Raw genomic sequence first — 25919 nt, 5'->3', positions numbered from 1 at the left:
ATTTCAGGTGACCACTTATTTAAAATTGGGTATATACTTATTGGTTTGCACTTTTGTAGTGCCAGATCACAGAACTAATAGGAAGGAATAAGAAACAGCGAATGGTTCATTCTGTCCAACCACTGGCCTCGTTGCCTGGGAGACCCAGGTAAGGAGAGTTTTAATTGACAGTTTCCCTCATTTTGCTACACAAGATTGACCTGGGCCTGTGTTCCACCTGCGTTAGGAACATGCTCCTCTAACACACAGCCTGGTGCGGCTCACTCAGCATGGAGAGGGGCAGATGTTAGGCTTCTGTATCGCACTGAAAGGATGAGCCCATTATCACCTGCCACTCCAACTGTGAAGACAATTTCAACAGAAGATGAAGCAGGAGGACAAATGTGGAACATTTCAGAAGGGTGCATGGAAAACGCTAGGGTTGTTGGTTGGGATACCTATAACCTTGAACCGGAATCAGCAGTATCTGTACAACCAGGAGGTTAAAATGGAGAAGACTAATTTGTAGGTTTCATATCATCTCCACAGATTCCAGCTCTAACAAGTGTGTGTGTGTGTGTGTGTGTGTGTGTGTGTGTACGAGAGATAGATTGAGAAAGTGAGAACATGTGAGAGGGGGAAGCAGACAAAGTGTGAGAAAGGAGAGAAATAGAGATTGAGAGAGAATGGCAAGAGAGTGAGAGAGAATGGCAAGAGAGTGAGAGAGAAGAAAGAGAGGGAGAGAGAAGCTCAGCATTCTTAATTCCTGCTCCCACCCCTGCAAACAAGTGAGCAGAGCATAATCACCCAGGTAATTTTATGATTTATTATGTTAAGAGATTTGGGCAGGAAGTCACACAGAGGCCAAAACATTCAAAATGCAACTCAATCAGCAGCGAGCGGCCTGCTTTCTGGAATAAGAAGCTGACTGTCTGCATCCGTCCAGATTTCCACACATTCACAGTGGAGCAGAAAAGCCTAATCCCCAACCAGCCCATACTCCTGCCAACCTGAGATTCCACATTTCAGGAAGCCCCAGTAGAGCACTGCATAAATCCGTGAAATGCATCATCTGTATGTCAGAGGATTGCTGCGCCCCAGGGAGCCTCCAGAACAGTGGTTTTGGCATTAGAGTTTATCAGCTGATAAAGAGAAGGGCTTTTATAGCCCCTAATGTGTAACCCCATTATTAACTGACATATAACATTCTGAATTCTCTGAGTTTGGAACACTAAATTGTAATTGTAAGTGGATTGCATACGCTGTAATATTGTGTGTGTCTGTATCTATGTGTTTGTGTGTGTGCATGCTTGTCCGTTTGTGCGTGCCTCTGTGTGTGTGTGTGTGCGTGTGCATGTGCATGCGTGTATGTGTGTTTTGCAGGCAGAGAACATTATCAATCACCTCTGGCTGCAGTGCAGAGTAAGTCTGCACTGGCAGAAGGGCAGGCTCTGTACACAGCGGCACTGCTCATAACAGAGCACACGGGCTGGATTATCTCCTGTTCCCCCGAGTGGCGATTAAGATCACGAGCGTCAGCATTAGCTCTCGGACATATCCTCAGAGTTACGCCATATTTCACCGCGTCCGTGTGCTCGGAGGGGGGAGGGCAGAAAGGTACCCTTGGAGGTATGGTGAGTTCAGGTATTAGCTGACCACATTAGTTTCAAACCATAAAGCATAGAGTCTATCTAATGGAGATACAGTATCTCTTGCGTATGTGAGAGAGAGGAAAGAGAGAGATGTTATTCAATGCTGGGTGGTTAAAGCATACTCAGCCAGTTTGTGCCTTAGACCCTTTAAATTTGCACCTAATTCCCCCTTTAAATTTCACCTACCAGCTAGGGTGGCTAAACCCTCAACCTCCTCAACCCTTATTAATTCCCCATCTGCTTAATTTATCTCATACCATTTCTGACAGATTTTTTTATGAAGTTACCATGTGAGTTGTTTTTTCTTCACGCACAAAGACCAGCAGAAGTGACTAAGAAGCCTTGACCTCAGAGGATTTCAGCGAAGGTGTGATTGATACGATGTCTGATTCACGTCCATAGCTCTCACTCTTCCTCTCTTCGCTGTGACCTTCCAGTAAAGTCATGTGACTCATGATAATTATTAAGTAAGAATTGCTTTGTGACAAAGAAGCCAATTAGCATGGTGATTAGCACTAGCCTGTGGATTCCAGCAGGACCGTATGTTCATATCCTTTGGAGTGGACCACATTGAAGGGTAAATGGGGGAGGGGGGGGGTTCTGTGGGGCACACTTAAAATGTTGGGATTGCTTCTGCGTGCAGTGAAAACTCTTTAGATTATCCTCAGAATCACATGACTGCATGTTAACAAAAAATATATTCAACATTGTGTTATTACTTATTTATTACAAGGTAATTACAACAGTGCTACCAATATAAACAGGCCAAGTTCAACCTGCTTTGTTACAATTGAGCGTGTTGCGCCCAAAATTCTGTTAAGGATTCATTCATTCATTCATTATCCTAACCCGCTTATCCTGAACAGGGTTGCGGGGGGGTGGAGCCTATCCCAGCTTACATTGGGCGAAAGGCAGGAATACACCCTGGACAGGTTGTCAGTCCACAGGGCACATACACCACTCACTCACACACTCATACCTACGGGCAATTTAGACTCTCCAATCAGCCTAACGTGCATGTTTTTGGACCGTGGGAGGAAACCAGAGTACCTGGAGGAAACCCACGCAGACACGGGGAGAACATGCAAACTCTGCAGAGAGGCCCCAGCCGACGGGGATTCAAACCCAGGACCTCCTTGCTGTGAGGCGGCAGTGCTACCCACTGCACCATCCGTGCCGCCCTCTGTTAAAGATGATAATGGGTAATGGTTTTTAATGTAAATGCAATGCACATGATAGGTAGACAGAAAAGCATACACAGCTCTGACATTTCTTTTCATAAAGTACCTTCACCGCATTGTTTCGAAACTCTGTGAGACCAATACCAGAACTTCTTCTTCTGCGTATGGACCTGTGTATGTGTCTGTGTGCATGTGTGTATGTGTGCCTACGTGTATGCGCCTGTGTATGTGTCTGTGTGTGTGTGTGTGCGTGCCTGTGTGTATGCACCTGTGTATGTGTCTGTGTGTGTATGTGTGTGTGTATGTGTGTATGTGCCTGTGTATGTGTCTGTGTGTGTATGTGTGCACGTGCCTGTGTATATGTGCCTGTGTATGTGTCTGTGTGTGTGTGTGTGTGTGCGTGCCTGTGCGTACACGCCTGTGCATGTGTCTGTGTGAGTATGTGTGTTTGTATGTGTGTATGTGCCTGTGTATGTGTCTGTGTGTGTATGTGTGCACGTGCCTGTGTGTATGTGCCTGTGTATGTGTCTGTGTGCACGTGCCTGTGTGTATGTGCCTGTGTATGTGTCTGTGTGCACGTGCCTGTGTGTATGTGCCTGTGTATGTGTCTGTGTGCACGTGCCTGTGTGTATGTGCCTGTGTATGTGTCTGTGTGCACATGCCTGTGTGTATGTGCCTGTGTATGTGTCTGTGTGCACGTGCCTGTGTGTATGTGCCTGTGTATGTGTCTGTGTTGTGCTGATTTTAGCTGAAGGTTATATAAAGCTCTGGCTGGTGCAGAAGCATTCTGTTAGTAAGCGAGACGCCCACGGATAACGCGGGCTCGGACACCGTGTCACACCGAGCTGACAGCTGTGTGCCCACCGCAAACACCACGTGAGAGGCACGACTCGGAGAGCCTGCCCGCGCAACGCTCAGCGCCTCCTTCACACAGCGCGGAAATCTCGCTGTCCTAAAATTCAGCACCCTACAGCTTCCCACTGCTGCTACAACTGCCCCTTACAAGCCCCTCTACGGGTTTTTCCACTACTCCCACAGAAAGCGCCTCATGCTGCTTTCACATAAACCCTAAATGTAAGATCATAAACCCCAAATGTAAGATCATACAAAGAACACACGGTGAGAATGAGCCATTTAGCCCACCTCGGCCTGTTATTGGGTGTGATCGTCTAATTAGCCCTTCCACAGCATTGTATACATTACATTACATTACATTACATTATTGGCATTTGGCAGACGCTCTAATCCAGAGCGACGTACAGTTGATTAGACTAAGCAGGAGACAATCCTCCCCTGGAGCAATGCAGGGTTAAGGGCCTTGCTCAAGGGCCCAACGGCTGTGTGGATCATATTGTGGCTACACTGGGATTAGAACCACCGGCCTTGTGTGTCCCAGTCATTTACCTTAACTGCTACGCTACAGGCCGCCCCATACACCATGTTATCAATGTAGCCATGAGACTGCTCTCTTTCATGCAAATAAGCTTTAATTGTAGCAGCAGCAGCAGATTTTGACATAAGCAAATTAAAGAAAATTAGAAAATGAAAATTTTGAAAATGAAACATGGCAAATGTGGTTCAATCGGTATTTTGACCAAAGTAGGGCAAATAAAATTTTAGTGGCAGAAAACATGTTGAGCATTCAGAACACACAATAGTGCATGGATGAACACAGGCAATGCAGCGCATTGAACCCAGGAGTTAATCCAGTTACATGTGGTTGTTTCTCATAGGTAGTGATTCACCAGCAGTGTGGGATAAAAGAGGCAACAGAAACACAGCGTACCTGATAGAGGCATTTCTACCAGTCCTGCTAATAAATGGAAGAATGTCTATTTTTAAATGCTCTTCTCAGGCTGCCACAAAGAAACCATTAACCATTTGAGGCAGAACCAATTCTTCTTTCTGAGATCTTTTCTCCGCAAGACATCATTTTTTTCACGACAGCCACAATACATGAGGAAAAAGCTGAGAATAGCGCTGCATACAAAAGGGAGGGACTTGAATGGGCAAATTCCACAGCACTGTTTAAGCTCACAGACACAGCACCCTTTATATTATTTAACAGCACTGACACAGCATCCGTTTCATTCTGCAGTGTTCCACAGCACTGACACAGCCCACTTCTCATTCTAGAGTGTTCCACAGCACTGGCACTGCATTCTTCTCACTCTAGATTATTCCATAGCACTGTAACAGCACCATTCTCATTCTAGAGTGTTCCACAGCATTGACACAGTATCCTGCTGTATTCCATAGCACGGACACAGCACCCTTCTCATTCTGGAATGTTCCATAGCACTGACACAGCATCCTTCTTATTCTAGAGTTTTCTGCAGCACTGGCACAGCATGTTTTTCATTCTGGAGTGTTCCCCAGCACTGACACTGCATCCTTTTGATCATAGAGCATGTGAAAGCACCCACTTGTGCTGTTTCAGGAGTAAAACGAGTCTCTAATTCAAAGCAGCTCTCTGACCCAACCCAGTGTAAAAACACAAGAATATTTGACGAAGAGGTCAGGCACATCTAGGTTCATCATTTACCTGTAATTTGGAGAGTATCCAGCACAGAATCTACCCTGGTCTTGAATAGCGGAAGGCTCTTTGCTTCTCTGACATGACCTGCCTCTCCTACATGGCTGCCTGTTCCATTCAGTAAGACTTTATGTGTGTGTGTGTGTCTGTGGGGGGGACACACACATGCTCTGCTGCTATCAGAGCAATAACACTTCTCTGTTAGCCGCAGGGCTGTAGACAGCCGTCATTCAGGGTGTCTGCTTGTGCTTGCACGTCCGTTGCCCCGGAGACCACTGTGTCTTCACACACAGGAACGCAGCGGGAAATGGAGCCATGCCGCACGGATCCTTCCATCTAATTTACGGGCTTTTTGCTGTCACTTATTGATTGAGCAGGGACCGAGCGGGATTCTGAGGCTTCCTCAATGCCACGTGCATTTCACTGAACAATGAGCGCTTCTGATTTCCTCACAAAAGGCAACACATGCTGCTCTGTGGAAGAAAAGCTCAGCGTAAATGCGTTCTGTGGAACAAGCCCCTTTATGTCTGTGTGTAATTCAGACTATTCCCCATAGTATAGTGCATAGTGATATTATGTAGTAATATACGTTGCTCCTTGTATTTCACACCTTGCTAGAGCTACTGGACATGTGACATAAACATAGAATGATCATCTACAGTAGTGTGCAAAAGATTTGGGCACCCAAATGAACAGAAGCAAATCCGACCTCTAAATGGTACAATGTACATGACACATTTCTTCACATTTTAAAGCAAGATTACTTTTTTATTTTTTACAGTTTCAAAATAATAAAAAAAGCAAAAAGGCTCTGTGCAAAAGTTTGGGAACCCTGTCAGTTAGTACTTTGTAACTCCTCCTCAGGCAATTATAGCAGCTTGTAAATGCTTCTTGTAGCCAAAGAGTCTTTCAATTCTCCATTTTGGAATTTTACCACTTTCTTCCTGGAAGAACACCTCTAGCTGAGAAATATTCTTCGGCCTCCTTGCATGTAGGGCATGTTTGAGATTTCTCTACAGATTTTCAATAATATTCAAGTCTGGGGACTGGGGTGGCCATTCCAAAACCTTCATCTGTTTTCATCATGGTTGATTCCAAGGTATACTTTGCATTTCAACTGTTCCATTTATCTTCCATTTTCTAATAATGTTTCTGACAGTGGAAATAGGTCGTTTGAAACATTGAGAGTGTTTTTGTAGCCTTCTCCTTCTTGGTGGAAATGAATCATCTTCATTCTGAAATCCTTGGACAACTGTTACTTCAGTATAAAATGTTCAGCCATGTAATTATACCCACCCGACAAAAGGGTTCCCTAACCTTTGCCCTTTTCCTTTTTTTTATAATTTTTAAACAGTAAAAAAATGTCAATGAAAAAGAGCAGAAAGGTCTCATGTTTAACTCCATTAAGACCATTTAGAGTTCAGGTTTGCTTTCGATCATACCCAGATTCATTGTAACAGACATTTAAACCAGGGGTGGCCACTGTATAACCTTTGTGTGGGGCATGCTATGTGAGTGTAAATTGGTTTTAATCAATTTAATCAAGCTCTTAACCCAAATACATTTTAATGTTAAAATGAAGACGTGTGTACATGAGTGAATGCATTACACATTACATTACATTATTGGCATTTGGCAGACGCTCTTATCCAGAGCGACGTACAACAAAGTGCATACCCATAACCGGGGATAAGTTCGCTGAAAGACCCTAGAGGGAAGTACAATTTCAACACATGCACTGATAGCCTTTGAGTAAAATAATCTCTAATCTGTTGGCTGTGCCTGTTCTAGACCTGCATTCTGGGTCAGGTTTGGTGTAATAAAGCCCCTAATGCTGGTATGAATAAACTCAAGGGATTTAAACAGATGAGTGTTAATATGGCAGAGATACTGGAGATTGGCGTGGGTTAACATGTTATAATTCCCCAGCACTACTGAATGGAGGGCTAGAGCAGTGAGGGCCTGAGCAGACTCTCCGGGGGAACAGGTCTGGTCTGCGGGGGAAGTGCACTACACTTGCCTTCCTGCCACTTCAGACTCATGTCCAACTGCTATTAATGGGGAAATCGGGCAACTGACCAGGTCATGTGATCACATTCTTTTACATACATATTGCCTGGCTCAGCCTACTGGGAAATTCAAAGGGCGCCAATTCAATCTGAACACAATGCACTTCAAACAATGAAATTAGTAGAAATCAATTTATTTTAGATTACTTGTCTATTTTTGTTTGGTCGTTGCTTGGCTCTGCAGACAAGGTTTTTGGGGTATTTTCCGACATACAAATGCAAAATATTAATAGATTTAAGTCTGAAATAAAAAAGGTAAGACTCATGTCATGTGAGAAACCCAGTCAGTCACTGTGAAAAGGAGACCTTACTCAACAGGGTGATATGTGTATTCTTACATTTCTGTTATTCAGTTATTCAGTTATTCAGATTCTGTTATACTGTATACCTGTCACTGTAAGTTTAGTGACACCAAGGACATCGCTACCATGAGTGACAGAATAGCATGACCTCATGTTGAATTTTATGACCATAACCACAAATATTGTCGCAAACTTCAGGACCATGGCTTCACATAACATGATAAAGTTGGGTAAAGTTGGGTACCATGACCACAGTTACCCTGGTAAAGTTATGGACCATGACCTCTGTTACCACTGTGAATTTCATGACCAAGAGCGCACATAATGGTCCACAAAGTTGTTAAAGTTAATGCACTTGCCATGGTAAAGTTGTGGACTATGGCTGCACTTACCACTGTGAAGTTCATGACCTTGAGGATCCATATGGTCAAGGCCAGGTTGACGATCATGGTGACCAGCAACAGCAGGACGAAGAAGTAGAGGCAGCGCTTCCTCCAGCCGTATATCCCCACAGGGTAGGCCTGGGCACAGGGAGGCCTCTGCAAGGGGTTCGGCTGGGCTGCCAACATGTACTGCTCCTGGGTCATCTGCAGGACAGGGCACAGGGGCAGGACTGTTTAATCACAACAGGGGAGAGAGAGAGAGAGAGAGGGGGGGGGAGAGAGAGAGTGAGAGAGGGAGAGAGAGGGGGGGAGAGAGAGAGAGTGAGAGAGTGAGAGAGAGAAAGAGAGAGAGGGAGAGAGAGAGGAAGATGGAGAAGATGGAGATCGAAGTGGAATTGCCTTATTCCTGAGGCTCTTTGTGCTTCCTTATTTTCTTTGTTTTGTTTCTCTGCTTATCGGCTTCCCCAGGCTCAGCTTCTCCCCGATGCAAATGAGTTATGAAAATAAAAGCTATTTATAGGAGATTATGTTAATATACCTGGTTTGGGTTCTAATTTGCTTATTTTATCACCGATCATTATCATATGGATTTGGCTATTTTTAGAAACATTCGTTCCATACAAATTCATGTTAAAAGAAAGAGCAGTTGTGTATTGTGATGAGGAGAAGCAGTGGCTACAGATTGAAAACCATTCACCCTGAAACACTCACAGGTCTTTGCCCTTCTTTATACTAAACAGCCACGGAGAATTAAGTCAATTCAAGTGATGACCAAAAGGTCAGTGTTATTGTGGCCTGATGACCTTTTGTGTTGTAAATATGAGGAAGTAGATCTGAATCTGCACCGCCCCGAGTTCACTGGCTCAACATTCAGGGAAAATTCATGGAAAAATACACCCAAAATGTACATATAACATCTGCTGACAATAAATCAAACACCCAGAACATGACACCAACTGTAATACCCACTGTTTTGGCAAATAAAACGTGCACACATCATTCAAGAACCTTCCTTGGAAAGGTCAGATGTGGAAAAAAAACCCTGCCGAGGGGATGTGCTACAAGGACATTGATTGGCTGAATGAAGAAGAACTGTAGATTCACCATTCAGCCAGTCCTAAATAGGTTAGCGTTTCAGGGTTGAATTTAATAATGCTAGTAGGTCAGTTCGGTTTGGTAGTCATTTAGCATGATGGACTCAGAAGGCAGGCTCTCCCGTTTGCCTGTTGTTCCAACACTGGGTCTCGAAGGGTGACCCAACTGGGCCTGGCTCGGTGGGGAGTTATGAAACAGGACAGAGACAGCTTCTCTCCTTATTTCCCATTCCGAGAGAAGTGAGCCCTCCCTGCCCTCTCAGAAGGGGGGAGGTTGTGCTGAAAATGTCAACATTGACATTGCCGAGAGCTCTCTGAGAGGGTCTGAAGAGGACATAGGCCCCAGCTGGCTGGGGAAGCAGAGGGCATCTCTCTCAAAAGACCTCCACCATCTCCATCCACATCCAGCGAGTTAGACAATGTACCTCTGTGGAGCTATGGGGTTATGGCTTCATACCCAGACCCCAGTATCCTGGCAACCTAATCCATACATAATCAAAAAACCCAGTCTGAATCAGGACTTCAGCATGAATGTATCATCATTATTATTACTACTCTGTTAATATGGAACAAAGTAAAATCTCAAAGTCCCAGATTAAGTTGCATTCATTATCTTCTTCCTGCACAAATGCATCTTTCTTCGAACAGGCTCACAGCCCTTTGTGTACCTTCTATGGTCCACACGTAAAATACCTATAGAACATACATGGAAAGATATAGTGATCCGGGGATACTCTTGTTTTCTATAGGAAGCTACACTCTGTGCTCGTTTCTGAGAATCTGTTTGGCCCTTCGTGCCTGACGGCCTCATTTGCCTTCTCAAATGCTGAATGGCTTATTTTATAATGCCTCCCTAAATAGAAAGCTCATTTTATATACATGCAGAAAACTGATGGGTCATAATTTCAACACTACCAATCACAGCAGTGTGGAAGAGGGAGCTGCAAAAGGTAGGTGTCTCAGGAGATTTGGTTATTATTTGTCAAAACATTTTATCATCTTAGAAAAATCTGGCACACCTACTAATCCATTTTAAATTGACACAGTGATTTAAGCAAATACACTCCAATGATTTCAAATCAAATTGGTGACAGGCCGTCTCTGTAGGCACTGTACTTTGGGAGAAAAACTGTCATTTTTCTTCATATACAGTATTCTGGGAACGTACAACAATTGCTATGTTCTGGGGTATTCATTTAAGTAAAATGTTAGAGATGAATGCTCCACTCTCTGCTAAGGTACACAACCTGGAGGAGGACTGTTCCCTCCTGTAAAATTCTGCTAGCAGGACTAACCCTGAAATGAAAACTATATTGAAAGCTGGATGGAACCTTTGAAGGTCTACGAAATTTGGATGAGTTATGTCTTTGATATTATTCTCTTTGAGAAGCCCAACATCACAGTGCTTTAATGTAGCTTATTTTCAAACCCAAACAGCCGCCACATTAAAAGTTGAATTAGTACGTATGTCTTATTGCTCCTTCTGGTAGTGAAGGGAACTTGGTAATAGAAATAACAAATAATTAGAACAAAAGAACAAAAACAAATAATTCACCAAAAAATGTATGTAAAAAAAAAGTATGTATGTATAAATGTATTTATACAGAGCTTCAGCCCAGGGATGCTTCCCTGTGATTATAACTGGTCACATCTGAATATACCAATACAGATAACTGAAGCTATGCATTGAACGGCCTTTAAACCGCCTTCAAGCAGAACACAGGTAAGAATCAAGAGTTTCCCACTGACCAGGTGTTAGGTCTCAGTGGCTGCAGGTGTCCGCGCTTTCCATATTTACAACCCTCGGCACGATTCCCCCTTTCCCTTTAGAAACCAGCTGTCAGTCAGTCAAAGCACTCGGTCAAGGCAATCCAGCCCTCTTTCTAAGGGAAACGTTACAGGCCATGCAGAACAATGTGCCAAGAGTGATCTATGAAGTGATGTGATTGACTGGAAAGCCCGAGAGCTAGAGCTAATGCTAACGCTACACATACATGACATGCCTCAGAGGGCAGCTCACTGTAACTTTAGACACAGGGCTCACGGAGCAATGCCAGGGCTGATGAACAATCACCCTCAGCAGTGCATGCCTGTGAGGCCCTACAGACCCCCCCGGCTGGAGGAAACCCCCTCTGCTACAACCCCCAAAACCCTATCAGCATCACTGCAGCAGAGGGGGGCTGGCAGCGATGCTATCACAGAAGATTTGTACTATGCTGACCTAAGACTCATTACCCTTGGGTTGACCTGATGTGGGGAGCAACTCCTTCAAGCAGTGCGAACCCTGCAAGCAGCCACCTCCAGAATACCCAAAGCAAGTGCTGTTCTTTGAAAATGCAGGTTGTATTATAACACTGCCAAAAAACCGCAACGAAAAAACACAACAAAAAAAGCAGCTGTCCAGCACCAAGCACTCCAAAAAAGTGCGTAGGTATTTGGACAGTTATTTTGGCTCTGTACTCCAACACACTGGATTTGAAATAAAACAATGGATATGGAGTTATATGGATATAGAGTTGACTGTCAGCTATAACTTGACCATCCATATTCCATCCCAGGATGATCCCGGGCCACCAATTAGGGGATAATAAGAAGTTGGACAAATTTAGATAATCTGAAATGTAATCATATGATTTTGATTTGCTTGCAAATCTTTTGCATCCGATGACTGCCGGAAGTCTGTGGCCCATAAACACCACCCAATGCTGGGTGTCTTCCCTTCTTGCATTTCCAATGTAATGTGCTGGAGTACAGTGCCAAAACAACAAAAATAGAGTCACTGTCAAAATGCTTATGCAATGCATTGTACATATTTTATCCACTGTACACTTTAAATTCTGTAAAGCATTCTGTTCGTCTGTCCAGGACCTTATTTTATTCATTTTAACCTTTTTACATAATGAAAGTGTTTTGGATGACATGTTGCAGTGAAGATATTTTCAAAATATGTTTCATTTGATTTTAATTGAAAGAAATAGCTTCAATTTCTCTTAACTGCATAGAGCCCAGGGAAGTCAAAACTTGAATGTTCTCATTTGAGGACGCAGGATCTCAGGAGGTTAACTATTTCAGGAAAACGTAAAAACTCATTCCAACAAAACTCATTCCATGTGAAAAGAAAAAGTAAGCGGGTTTAACTTCAGGAGGGTCTGCAATATCTGGTGCTTTCAAATGTAACTGCTACACCAGCAGCATCTTTGATTGTCAGGTGGAATCACATTCTACAGGGGTAGAATGTTCCAGACCATCAATTTTCACCAATATTGCTTTAATTTCACAATATGGCATTCCTGAATGTCAACATATACTCCAAGTTGTATTAACAAATCGATACCCTTTTAAAGGTCATCCCAGTGGTTAAAGTGATTTAGCACTGCTGGAGCAAAGTTGCGGATTTGTATTAATTAAATGTTGACATTAGCCAAAGGAGCGCACTGCTACTGCGAAGGCGCGTCACTTAGCAGCCGTGACTGACAGCTCCCTCCTGCACATCCTCTTACATAAGCCCTCCTGCACTGACAGTTTATGAATCATCCTGCTCTTCGTTTGGAGATAGTCAGGCCTAGTAATATCTGCTGGCTAACGCACGGTCAAGGGCACCCTGTTTTGTTTTCAGAAGGAGGATAACAGAAGAAAAGCGTGATTCTTTGCCATCATTATTTCAGGCACACTTAGAATTGGGAAATTAGTTCAAAGGAGGCGAAGGTAGAAATATATAATTGTACATGATGCTTCGGCTGTAGGCTGATTCCGCAGCAACATGAAGCAGGATCTCGATTTCACATAGTTTCAGCACAGATTCTGTCACACGTTCGTAGCTGGAGAAAGTTTCTTTTCTCTCTCCGGGAGCTAAGAAGGCAGCGTGCTAGAAATCTGGACTCGGGGAAAGCGTTGTTTGTACCTTATCAAAGCCGCACATCGAGACCTCAGCAGGAGCCGAGAGGAATAACGCTCACTGGGTTCTGACCGAACGCTTACACTGCTCTACGTTTGAGAGGGAGCCCTTTCATACGGGCTCACAGCTATGCTAATTCCGCGAGTGAGAGCCCTCTCAAGCAGTCTCCTTTTCAGCTCCCAATGGTGGGTGATTACCAGTTGGGCTCTCGCCGTGGAACGCGTGGAAGTAAATCCCTCCCTGTATAGAGAAGAATCCTTAAGTCTTAAAGTCTGAGCTGAGCGGACTCCTGTAATTCCATACAAGAGCCAATGTTTTCACACGCCTGGGACTTTATTCCCCCCATAATAGTCTTCAAAACCACCCATCTTCAGTTCACTTCCAGAACAATCCAAGACTTTCATCTCATACAGTCTTTTAAAATCCACCAGGACGCCCATGCCTTTTTACACTGACATTTCTCTCAAGTAATTTTTTGAATTAATTACTTTGGGGGTAATCCCCCAATCTGCCAACCCTGACAGATCCTCCCAGCACTAACTTTGTGAGTTAATCACTCTTAGGAACAAATGATAAATGTGGATTTCCCAGCTGACACTGTTTAACACCTGTGAAGTGGTGCCAATGACAAGTCTGTAAGCGTGTGACACGGTTCAGAGCCTCCGACAGTGTGCGCATACTGTATGACTGCATATGATCAATATTAGCTTTTCAGTGGGGAAGCAGGAAGACGGGTGCATTATGGGATACACTCTCTCAGCTCAGTGCAGAAGAGAGGGTGGATTGTTTGGGTGGAGAAGAGGTCAGACTAGAGAAGCAAGCAAAGGGAAGATGGAGAGGGAGAACGAAACCAAATTTTAGTCTCTTAGCAGTTTGGGGAAATGAGAGTATTTAGGGTAATTGGAAGCTACACACAGAAGCATGCATATTTTAGGAAAGACAGCTTCAAGTGAGTAGTTTCATAAGAGGCACTGATCATTGCAGAACAAGAGCTGGCAAAGGAAATTACCACCACAACGCATAAATACAAGCGGGAGCGCAGGTGGATGGGGGAAGGGGTTTCAGAAATGTGTTGACATAAAAGTAATTTGGATCAGGTATCACAGTGCCTGAACCCATATTCTGGCTCAGCTTCGCTACCAAAGCAAATCTCTGTACAGTTTGGCCACCTGTGAAACCCATGGAGATGCAGTGCTGTTGGCTCTCTTGTGTAAGTGGTATTTTTTGGAAAGCCACTCTCAGCCCTGCCATGTCCTCCATCTAGGCATTGTGAGGCTGCACACAAGCCATTATCTGAAGTATGTGCTCAGCTGTGCATCCTTGTGTCAGAGAAGAATGCTCTCATTGGCTACCCGGCTGCAGACAAACCCTTGACCAGAGGAGGCGGACTTGTGCAGCGAGACAGGGCTTACTGCATCCATCCTGTGTCCAATCTTGCACTTCCATTCAAAAGCAGGACGTGCCATTCGACATCACCTGATAGCACACTTTTTTTTTTTTTGGAATGTTATGGAAAGTCAGTGTTCTAGAACTCATGTCTTCAGTTACCAGTAATGATTGTTACCTCAGCATTGGAACATTCTAATCACATGTTTGTGACCTCACACCTCAAAGGGTTAAGTGAGTGGAAGAGGCCGCCAATCAGCGGCCCTGGGAACAAGAGCAGGACATTTCCAAAGTTTAAATGAAAAAGAAGATTAGCTTTTCCCAGAGGAAGTCACACTGCCGGATCTTAAGGGCAAACAGGCGTCCTCCCTATTCATGCTCTTCTTTCATCTGTTGAGGCAGAGGCACAAGACAGTCATCTGTTTTGCGCCTTTATCCAGGGTCTCCTTAGATCACTTATGCTTTTAAATGCTCTCCACTGAAACGAGTCAGCTTAAGTACCTCGCTCACGGCTACAGCGGCACTCTGGGATTTCAGCTGGCCCGGTCTTTCAGCCACAGCAGCTGAACATCCTGTAAATCCCCTTAACCAAAACTGGCAGTCAAAACACAATCAAGCCATGGGAAATGCAGAAGCCAGCAGCTAATACCATGACCGTGGCCTTTGCTCTCCGACTGGTGGAAACTAATCAGGGCTGGGTTGTACTTGGATGGGTGTACACACCTGTGCTTTTGGAAGTGATTCTGGTGGGCTAGACGGGGGGCAGCCACAATGGTCATTAAAGGCACTTACTACAAAGTGTAGGGAATCCTCCAGTGTCTGGCGTCAACATCAGCATGATATTCACTAAACAAATCTTAGCAGATGTGCTGCAGTGGCTGCCGTAGCAGTAGCAGTAGCAGCAGTAGTAGTAATAGAAGTGGCAGTAGTAGTAGTAGTAAAAGTAGTAGTAATAGTAGTATTAATAGAATAGGAGTAGCACTAGTAGTAGTAATAGTGGTAGTAATAGTAGTAATAGTAGTAGTAGTAGTAGTAGTAGCAGCAGCAGTAGTAACAGTAGCAGAAGTGGTAGTACTAGTAGTAGTAATGGTAGTAGCAGTAGCAGTAGTATTAGTAGCAGGAGTTGCAGTAGTAGTAGTAGTAATGGCAGCAGTAATAGTAGTAGCAGCAGCAGTAGTAGTAGTCATAGTATTAGCATTATCAGTAGTAGCAGAAGAGGGAGTAGTAATAGTAGTAGTAGCTGCAGCAGCAGCAGTAGCAGCAGTAGCAGTAGTAGTAGTAGTAGTAGTAGTAGTAGTAGTAGTAGTAGTAGTAGAATAGCAGCAGTATTAGGATTAGGATCATTATTATTATGAGAAACAGCGGCCTTGCTACCAGACTTTTTTGGCAGCGGCTCTCCCTGCCTTTCTGGCACAGTGGAAAGGACTCACTGGAGCACGGCCCCGGAGCAGATGTGTGCCAAAGCACAGAGAGGTGCTGGCCTGTGCCGGTGGCCCTCAGACAGAGCGATGATCTGCTCAGCACAGAACCCCTGTGCAATCAAGCGTGCCGTAATTGAAGAGATTTAGTTGACAAGCGAGCTCTCCGTAATGGATGCTGGAAACCGATCCCCCCCCACCCCACCGTACCCCACGCCACCCTAAAACGCAGCCACCCTCCTGATGACTCTGGGCGCCGGCCCTTAAATCAAGATCCGGGCGTGAAAATGATCGCCTTTTATACTCAGAGGTTCCCAACCCCCGACGTGTTAGCGGGGAAAGGGTGGGGGGTGGGTGAGCAATTGTTCTTACTGCCAAGATTGCTCGGTTTGAATTCCACTTTTAAAAAATCTATGTGCTTATTTTTTCTCAGGTGATTCTCCTGGGGCTCAGAAAGGCCCCAGTGCCGGCTTATTTCCAGTATAATGTATGCGTTGACTGGGAGCCAGAACTGTGGAAGTTAATTAGAATGTAATTTAGAGCCGTAGAGCCGTACGCAGAGGGGGATGGGCCCCGGCAAACAGTTCAGGAGGTTGAAGCTTTGGCTAAATTAGCCACACGGGACCCTTCCACTGCTCCCCGCGGGGATCCCTGGAAGTCGCTGTCGAAACTTTCGCAGTCCATTGTCAAACATCACGTATGGGGGCCTCGCAACACCCTGGTCTGTGTGTGTGCGGTGGGAACTCTCCATTCTGCTCCTGTACAGAATGTGCAAAGTTCAACAAAAACAGAGGCAGGGGAAGCTGCGTTCCAGCAGCCGTCCGGCTCCTCAGCCAGGAGACGTGCAGGACCTCAGAACAATAAGGCATGGGGGTTGCCTGGTGATTGTATAAGTGAAAGCAGGACTGCTTGTGTATATGTACTGTGTGCTGCGTGATTGCTAGTGAATGTATAACTGTATATTGGGCACTACAGTGGTTCCCAACCCTGTTCCTGAAGATCTACCGTCCTGTAGATTTTCATTTCAACCCTAATTTGGCACACCTGATTGTACTAATTAGCAGCTCAATGAGATCTCTAGCTGTTAAATGAGGTGTGTTATTTCAGAGTGAAAACCTACAGGATGGTATATCTCCAGGAACGGTGTTGGGAGTGTGTATTGCAATGTCCTTTTTTCATCCCTATGGCTATTGAATGTACGTTTGCGGTGTTGACTGTTTACCAGGCTACGAAACAAAACCTTTTCAAGGCTGAATGGCATTTATCCATGGGGCTGACTATAAAGACGGGGCTGACTAGAAAATCAGGGGAGGGACCGGATTCAGGTTCCAGGCCAGCTTTTCCACTTCCAATTAAAGGTGTTGTTTTATAGGTTAGAGTTCAACAAACAACAACAACAAATAGATAAAACAACTGACAGCCAGAAAAGCCCTGCACTCTCAGTGTAAGAATCAGGTGATTTAGTTCTGACTCTGAAAAGGAGGATGTATGGATTTCCGATTCCCGGCCCTGAACGAGCGGTAAATAACCATTCCAAGTATTTCTCCGGACAGGGTTTGCCCTGTACCCACTTGGCAGTATTTCTCCTATCTCTTTATCCTATCTTATGTCCATAACCACAATTAAGTCTGCCCACGTATCGACGACCTTGAATGGAGCCTAATCTCTCAGGCCAAAAATGTTCAAATGATGACAGCAGCAGTGGCAGGGGCGGGTTCAGATCTAATCGTTTTAGAGATGGGGCCGGAGTTCTAATCTGGGAGTGAAAGAGGACAAATCGATGGGGACAGTGTTGTGGTGGTGGTGGTGGAGGGGGGGGTCTGGCTCAGCACCATGGAAACGAGGGAGGTCTGACTGTGACCCAGGAAAAGGCAGCTTTTCCATATCCTCGTATTCAAAGCAAACATTCCCTAATGTAGGAATCCTGTAACCAACTCCATATCCCCGTACTCAAAGCAAACATTTCCAAATGTAGGAATCCTGTAACCAACTGTAATACCGCCAGGCTTAAGTGGAGTAGCCTAAATCAGCAACATTACATTGTTTGATTAGCTGTGTACAGACAGTAAAAAATAAATAAATCCAGTGTTAAATCAACTCTTAGAGAGTACATATGGTCCCAGTTGGATGCACATGTACTCTGTTAGAGTTGAATGAAAACTGGACATTTTACTGTGTCCACAGCCAATCATATACCTGCATCCAGTCCAACAGTCTCTCGCGCTAATAGTTCCAACCTCTTTGAACCACCTCATAAATCAGGCTGGGTGTTTTTATTTGTCACAACGAGTACAGTATGAAGGAGGAGATAAACTACAACACAGGGAGCCAGCCTCAATAAACACTTGAACTTTCATTCCATTTGAGTCTCTGGTTTATGGATCTTTGGGTGAGGCACAAAATACTCACAATGAGCATTTAAATGAACTTGCGAGGAATTAAATTATGCAAGCATCATATTGTCTCCAATATTTATTGTTCATATGGTGTGTGGTGTGAAAAGTGCACAATGCTGTTCCCCAATATCACAGATTTCCAGGCCTGTAAATTTGCTGATGTCACGCATGCCATTTTGCAGCACTGTCCGATGTTAGCAATGCTTTCGCACAGCCATCTCTTGTGAGCCATTAAAAGGTGAAAATGAATACAGTAACCGAGCCTCCATGTCAGTTTCTCTAATTCTCATCGTTTTTGACGTGGCAGATTTGTGACCCTCAAAGGTGAGAGTCTCACATTACATTTTACAAGTGACCTGAATCACACAGTGCTGGCACTCATTTTCAGTTCTGAAAGATTTAGAGCCTCCCTAATGAGAACAGAAACTTACCCTTTCCCACACCTTACCTTTGAAATAACAGCCCAATTTATACTTTCAAGACCTGGTGTGCCCTTGCTATGCCCGCCTAGAGACTGAACCTTCCCGCCTACAGTAGAATACACCGTGTAACCAGTACTGACTCACATCCAGAAGAAAATGCAGTTTACGCCACTCTTTGTTATGCTTGTTAAATTATTTATCTTTCAAAAAAAATCAATGCAAAGGAGTTATGCCAGAGCTGATGGACTGGCGGAAAAGCAATTTTTTTTCTTGCTATTTCTTCAGCATTATGTATGTCTCTGGAAGTGGCGGGGTGGATCCAGACACACCCACAGAGAGTCCTGCACTACATCACACGGCTGTTTCCCAGAACACAGCAGCTGAACATCAGCCCACTTCCATTACAGTAATCCCAAATGGCTAACAGTTGCACTCAGCTTTCACATTCGATATAGGTGGCAGAAAACCACGATAACAAGATTTTTTTTTCTTTTTTTACTGTATATATTATAGACTGGATAGTACTGCGATGTGTTTCTTGGAGTGAGAAAGGCTGTTAGGTAATTGAAATACTGTAACTATGCAAGAATTCAACACAGCTCCGCACTACAATGCCACAATGCACTCAATGTGATGAGCACTCATGTATCACCTGGCTCAGTCTTTTAGACCACTAGCTGTACTTTGTATTTCAATCTCGGCGTGTTGCATTTGTATTTACATGGGGGGCATAGTTGCTTAACATATCATTTACCGACTTGTCCTATTTACCATGTGTACCGATTTGATGTGGCCTATTTGATGGTAGTAGACAAGCGATTCTTGGTGAACTGTACCTTATGCAAGTTGTACCTGTTCTGTAGTTGTTCTAATGATCGGTATGCACCTATTGTATGGATAAAAGACCTATTGTTTGGATGAAATAAACAATGATAATGGAATGTAATTACATGCACTCCAAAACTCAATCACATGTGCAGTGTCCTATAGGAGTGAAAATGAATGTGACCCCAATATAAGAAATAAATGGCTCCAATTAACTTTGGCAAACATACAGGAGGGGCACACACACACACAGGGCAGACTCAACACAGAAAGCACCAACAGATTCACAAGAAGACAAGTAGAGAAGATTGCACATCAGCCTTTTGCAAGACATTATTCATAGAAAGCCTTTCCTAAAAATGTTTTTCAAAATTACCATCAGGAGGAAAGACAGAATATTACTCAAAATAACTCATTTAAAACACAAAGTCAGGTAAGTCAATATTTACTTTCAAAGTACACAAAACACAACAATACAGCGGATGCAAAATAATGCATTCCAATGGTAAACTTTTAATTTATATCGTTAAAAAATGACACATATAGGCTATTGCTTCCAATGTACAGTACATGCTGTACATTTCACACATCTGTTAGTATTATGTAATAAACCTGTAATAAATACCTATTAATAATTTGTAAAAAAAAAAAAAAAAAATTGTTGCTTTGCATTATAACATTGAGGTTTAGCAACATCAGTGAATGAGAAAAGGTTAAGAGATCCACTGTAGCTAAGAGGTACAGTGATACCAAATACCCCACTGCGGACTGCATCAACAAACACCTATTCCCACCAGTCCTGCTTTTACTGCCATGTTACCTGAATTCAACAAATAAACCAGTAACCAGTGAGGATAGCAAAACACATGCATGCGTGCACACACACACGCACACACACACACACACACACACACACACACACACAAATAAGTATTCAGGCTCTCTTCAGGAAAACCTGAACAGTCGACTTAAAAATAAAAACTGATGAGTCATGATAGCCCTGGCTTTAGTATTAAACACAAAAGCAGAGCGGCTCTAGGCTCGCCCGTAATGCAGTGTTGAGCTTTCCAACTCTGTAATCTACTTTGACACTGTCCAAACTCACATTTCTGAGGGGAAAAAAACCTTTCCATGTTTAAAAGAACGGGCTTCTACGTGCACTCATTTCTGGAACACATTCTGAGGTGTATCAGCCAGCTCTCACAACCAGCTCCCAGTGACCTAAAAACCATAATCGTGGGAGGAATCGTGGGAAACGTAGTTCAGTGATTACTGTGTAATGGGGTAGGTCTGCTGCAGGTTTAGAGCGATGACTCACACCATCAGCACGGTGAAAACAAGGGATATGATTCCCACTGGGCCAGAGGCCAAAGGTGCCCATCTTGGGCATCGATCACACTGTGATTCAGCCTCCAGGCATGGCAGATGTACAGTACACATGCTCACAGATGAAGTGTCTGAACACTGCACTGTTGCGTGAAACCACAGTGCTACATTTCAGACTCCTGGGGACGCCTTGTAGCTGGAGGGAGCACTGGGCAATTACACTCCTGGTCCACACTGACCAATCACGTGCACTCCTCACCTTCTCAAAGACACCACAAACCAGTCCAGGTCTGTCATGAAAGACAAATTCTTGTTGCAAGGACTTGGTTTTTTTTGGAAAGCCTACATCAATTATTCAGGGGAATGTATACTACATACAGAATATACACTCAGTGAGCACTTTATTAGGTATTTATTAGACTTATTTTTTTGACTTATTCAGTCTTCTGCTGCTGTAGCTCATCCATTTAGAGGTTTGGCGCATTGTGTGTTCAGATATTGTTCACATTGTTGTATTGCGTATTTATTTGCTTTACTGTCATCTTCCTGTTAGCTTCGACCAGTCTGGCACTTCTCCTCTGGCCTCTCTCATTAACAATGCATTTCTGCCCGCAGAACTACTGCTCACTGGATGTTTTTTTCTCTAGAGACTGTTGTGCTTGAAAATGTCGGGAGATAAGGAGTTTCTGAGATACTCAAACCACTCTGTCCTGCACCACCAATTACACACAAGTCGCATTTCTTCCCCCATTCTGACATTTGGTCTGAGAAACAGCTGAATCTCTTGACGATGTGTGCATGTTTTTATGCATTTAGTTGCTGCCACCTGATTGGCTTTTTAAATATTTGGATTTACAAGCTGGTGTACAGGTCAACCTAATAAAGTGCTCATTGAGTGTATGCAGTCATACAAGATATACAGGAGGTACAGAATGTATACATGCTATACAGAAGACCTTAAAATTGGCAACATAAATAGTATATACAGGAAATAAGATGCCTCACATGGCATACAGATGACCCTATAATGCACACTGCATATGTTCTTCCTCAGTAATGTTTATCATCTTCACTGCATCTTTGAGCTCATTAACATGTTTTACATTTTCCTCCCTTGCTATGCATTTCAATGCATTTTGCCTCTTTTACTGTAGCTTATGAGGCTAGAGCATCACTGGCCATCTGCTCATGCTAATTAAAAGGCTGCAATTTCTAGCACGGCCATTGGGTCATAATAAGTGCACATATACATATTATCTAAGTGTACTCAGCATGTGGTTGCTTGCTTTATGGAAAGATTGCCCACCACATATTACATTTAACTTTACATTTAGTAGCAACACATATTTCATCGCTAAGCCTTTCCTGGCACTTTTTTTGCAAATCTCATCCCTGCTGAAGATTCTATTTTTTACTATTTTTTAGCAGATGCTTTTATCCAAAGGGATGTACAATGAGTGCATACCAAAGGTCATTGGAACTACAGAACAGGTTACATGAACTACAATTCACAGAAAGAATCAGTTGTCTACAGCAATGAAGTCTGGTACACATGGTAAATTAAAGTATTTTAAACCAGATTAGAATCCCAGCTGGTCTTAAGTGGAATTTTCAGCAGGGATGTGTTTGGTGTTTCTTTTACAGAATTTGTGGAAATCATTATATAAGAAATATACACAGCTGAAATGTGTTCAGATAAGCTTGATGAATGCAGTGTATGCATTACAGGTAGACTAGTTCTGTGTGTTATGTACGGCACTGAGGACCCAGACGCAGACCAGCGGAGTTTATTTAGTCCGTATTCGTAGCCAGGAGATCCAATACAAAGACAAAAACAGAAGGCAAAAGAATGGTCGAAAAAACAGGAAAAAAGGTCAAAAATCCAGAAAATCAATAGGTGAAAGTACAAAAGGGCGAAGGCAAAAACCGAAGTCATTAAAACAAAGCAGAATATCAAAAACCAGAAAATCAGAAGGGCAAACAAAACAAGAGGGTAAGGCAAGCTCGGAAATCAAAGGTGAAGGGGTGTCTTTTGGAATCTCAAGAAATAGGCTTACAGGTAATTCGGCACTATGACTGATCAACGTTCTGACACTGGTTCAAAGAGAGACTGAGGTTTAAATACATGAGGGAAGGTGACAATCTAGGCAGGGCTGGGAAAAAGGTGGGCTAAACAAATAGACAACAGGTGGGGAAAAATAATAGGGTTATAACATAATAACGGGAGGGAGACGAAAACTCGGACTGGATGCACGTAACCAAACATGTAAAACATACGGCTCCGGATTAGGGAGTAGACATTTGCATAGATTGAAGACGTAGTGATAGTCAGAGACAGGTGCGAACACTTCGCTGAAACAAAGCGAGTAATTAGGGATAGCATAGGGAGGCGGAGTTATAGAACAGTGCAGAAAAACTGAGAGATAGCATTAGTGAATTAGTTACGTGAATATTTCTAAACTACCCAATAAAAGTGATTGTTAGTTAGTTAGTTAGACAGACAGTAAGTATATTAATCGGATTAGTACTGTACAATATCTAGATTAGTAGTAGTTAGTAAGAATTGTGCTTTACAACATTTAACTACCAAGAGAAGTAGGAAGTAAGAATCGCGAGTTTGGAAGGAACGTTTGAAAACTCGAAACTACCGTAAACACCCAAATAGTGGGACACGCAGACAGGGGAGTGACTAGGCGGGTAACATTCAGACGCAGACATAACAGGGGATCACAAATGAGAACTGTAAATGGAAAACAATAACCAAGGCTGTATGAAAAATGAATAAATAACAAGAATAACATAAATACACACAGGACAGATACAGAAACATTACACTGTGCCTGAAATCTAATCTGATATGTGAGGCATTGACTCATAAGACTAGCCACACAACTAGCAATGGGAATTAGTCAGGACATATATAGATAATCATTCAATTGAATAGCCACATCTGTACAAAAAAGAACCCAATCTTGCAAGGAGGAACCATGCATACTGGTCAAAGAACAAAACTGCACCCGTCAATAGAATATAATCATCCTCAATACAACAACCAAAGATAACAACAAGGCTAGATTTTTTGAAAGTGGAAAAAGGAAAGGTGTAATTTGGTCGCACAATTTTAGCAGTGGTAAGAGCTGTCCTTAAAGCCTTCAGTGCAATTGTTCCTTTAGCCACAAGAGCGGTTTGTGTAACTATGCCAGACAGCGCAGCAAGGCCAAATTACCCTCAGCAGGTCGTCACGAGGAAGGTCCATATCGACAGCCTGCAGACGCTTTTGGCAGCTGATCCAGAAACTCTGACAAGCGCAGGGTGTGCTGATATCTACGGCCACCTGCATTTCCAGGATCAAAGAAAATAAGTTGTTTTTACCAGCGGGTCCTGCCTGCAGTGGAGGCAAACAACATTTCTGTCTGGCTTATGCTGCAAGATTTTGCTGCTACTCTTAAATTCTAAAATTACTAGCACTGTCACTACAACTACTAGAAGCTCTACTACCACTCTATCTACTATGGCTATCAACCACTGCTACTATCACCACTACTGGGACCATTACAACTGGTAAATACAGAGCTAATGTAAAACGGAACACATGACAAATCAATGCCTGTTGAAAAAGTCACTTATCTAACAGCCAAACTGCTCAGGGACCAAGGCAATCAGTACTGCTGACATTAGCTGGCTAGCTCACAGGCATCTTTAGCAGATGCTAGCTGTGGTGAAAGGGAAATGGCTAACTAAACAACTGCTCATAGTCAAGCAATCCATCAAAACAGACAAATTGGCTAACGTTAGCTAGCTCACTATTACACTTTTTGGAAGAGCTGCAGGAATATAAAGCTCAGCAAACGGCTGCGTCCAAGTACACACAATCAATCAGTGTGGCCTACACTTGCTCTACTTTGCTTGCTACTGTAGCAGCAGAAGACAATACTTCATTTACAGATAGAGAGGATAGGCTAATTAGCATGTTCACGGCCCCTTCCAGCACCATGGTGCACATCGTTGGCTGCACAAGGTGGGCTGGCACACTTTCCCATACTCTGGTAATCAGCTCTCCCAGCGAGGTGACAGTGCCTGTAAGTACAGGTCCAGGGTCAGTGGGACTCCAATAAAAGGCACCTAGATATGTGCTTACAGCCTTCAGTTCTGCACAGCCAAGAAAATATGAAATATAATTAATAGTTTTTATTTGATTTGTTTATGTCTGGTGGAAAAGCACTTCTTCTAGAATAACAATGTTTCATTGTGAAAAATGTGACCTAAGGGACTTTGACTGTGGAATGATTGTTGGTGGCAGACAGGGTGGTTTGAGTATCTCAGAAACTGCTGATCTCCTGGGATTTTCACCCACAATAGTCTCTAGAGTTTGCAGAGTAAGGTGCAAGAAATAAAAAAACATCCAGTGAGCAGCACTTCTGCGGGCAAAACCCCTATGTTATTGAAAGAGGTCAGAGGAGAAGGTCCAGACTGGTCGAAGCTGACAGGAAGGTGACAGTAATACAAATAATCACACATTACAACAGTGGTATGCAGAAGAGCATCTCTGAACACACAACGCGTCAAACCTCTAAGTGGATAGGCTACAGCAGTAGAAATCTAAAAGATAAGTCTAATAAATACCTAATAAAGTGCTCACTGAGTGTGTAAATCACAGTAAAAACAATTTAGATTGACAACATTCAAAATTTAGAAGGGTTTTATTCTTTAAAAGTTTACAGGGAACCATTCATTAAAGGTAATTGTGTTCTTTTATCCAGCCAAACTTTGCAACAGGACCTGGATCTGTTTTAATCAAGCCCTTGAGTAGTTTCATCTATTTCACAAGTCTAATTGAAAAGGAACAGAACCAGTGAACCTTGAGAAAATCGATTCATTAACTGTAACACCTCACTTACATAACCAGAGGATGTGGCTCAGGTACACTTCATTATAACTCCCATGTGTTGGAGGACAAGGAGATAACCACATCGGATTGTCTTTTATCTCTTTAGCAGGGCTGTCCAGGGGGCCGCTAATGGTAATAGCAAGTATTTTACACAATACTCATTAACA

The 25919-nt window shown here is 43.3% G+C and overlaps 1 protein-coding gene across 2 annotated transcripts in view; it reads right to left on the bottom strand.

Annotated features, from left to right (window-relative positions):
* The window catches only part of LOC133131104 (zeta-sarcoglycan), a 168115-nt gene that overhangs the window by 54663 nt on the left and 87533 nt on the right, over nucleotides 1-25919 (bottom strand). Inside the window, exons 1-2 of one of the 2 annotated variants that reach the window (XM_061246249.1) lie at nucleotides 24091-24149; nucleotides 8112-8306 (exon numbers count right to left, since the gene is read on the bottom strand). In XM_061246249.1, coding sequence (XP_061102233.1) covers nucleotides 8112-8306; nucleotides 24091-24120 — 225 coding nt within the window. In that variant the 5' untranslated portion in view covers nucleotides 24121-24149. Of the gene's footprint in view, nucleotides 1-8111; nucleotides 8307-24090; nucleotides 24150-25919 lie in introns of those variants that run through there. The other variant, XM_061246248.1, reaches the window with a different exon arrangement.

Source organism: Conger conger, chromosome 6, assembly GCF_963514075.1.
Source record: "Conger conger chromosome 6, fConCon1.1, whole genome shotgun sequence".
Lineage (NCBI taxonomy): Eukaryota > Metazoa > Chordata > Actinopteri > Anguilliformes > Congridae > Conger > Conger conger.
The sequence above is the reverse complement of the archived record's forward strand: the minus strand, read 5'-3'. Positions and strand labels throughout refer to the sequence as shown.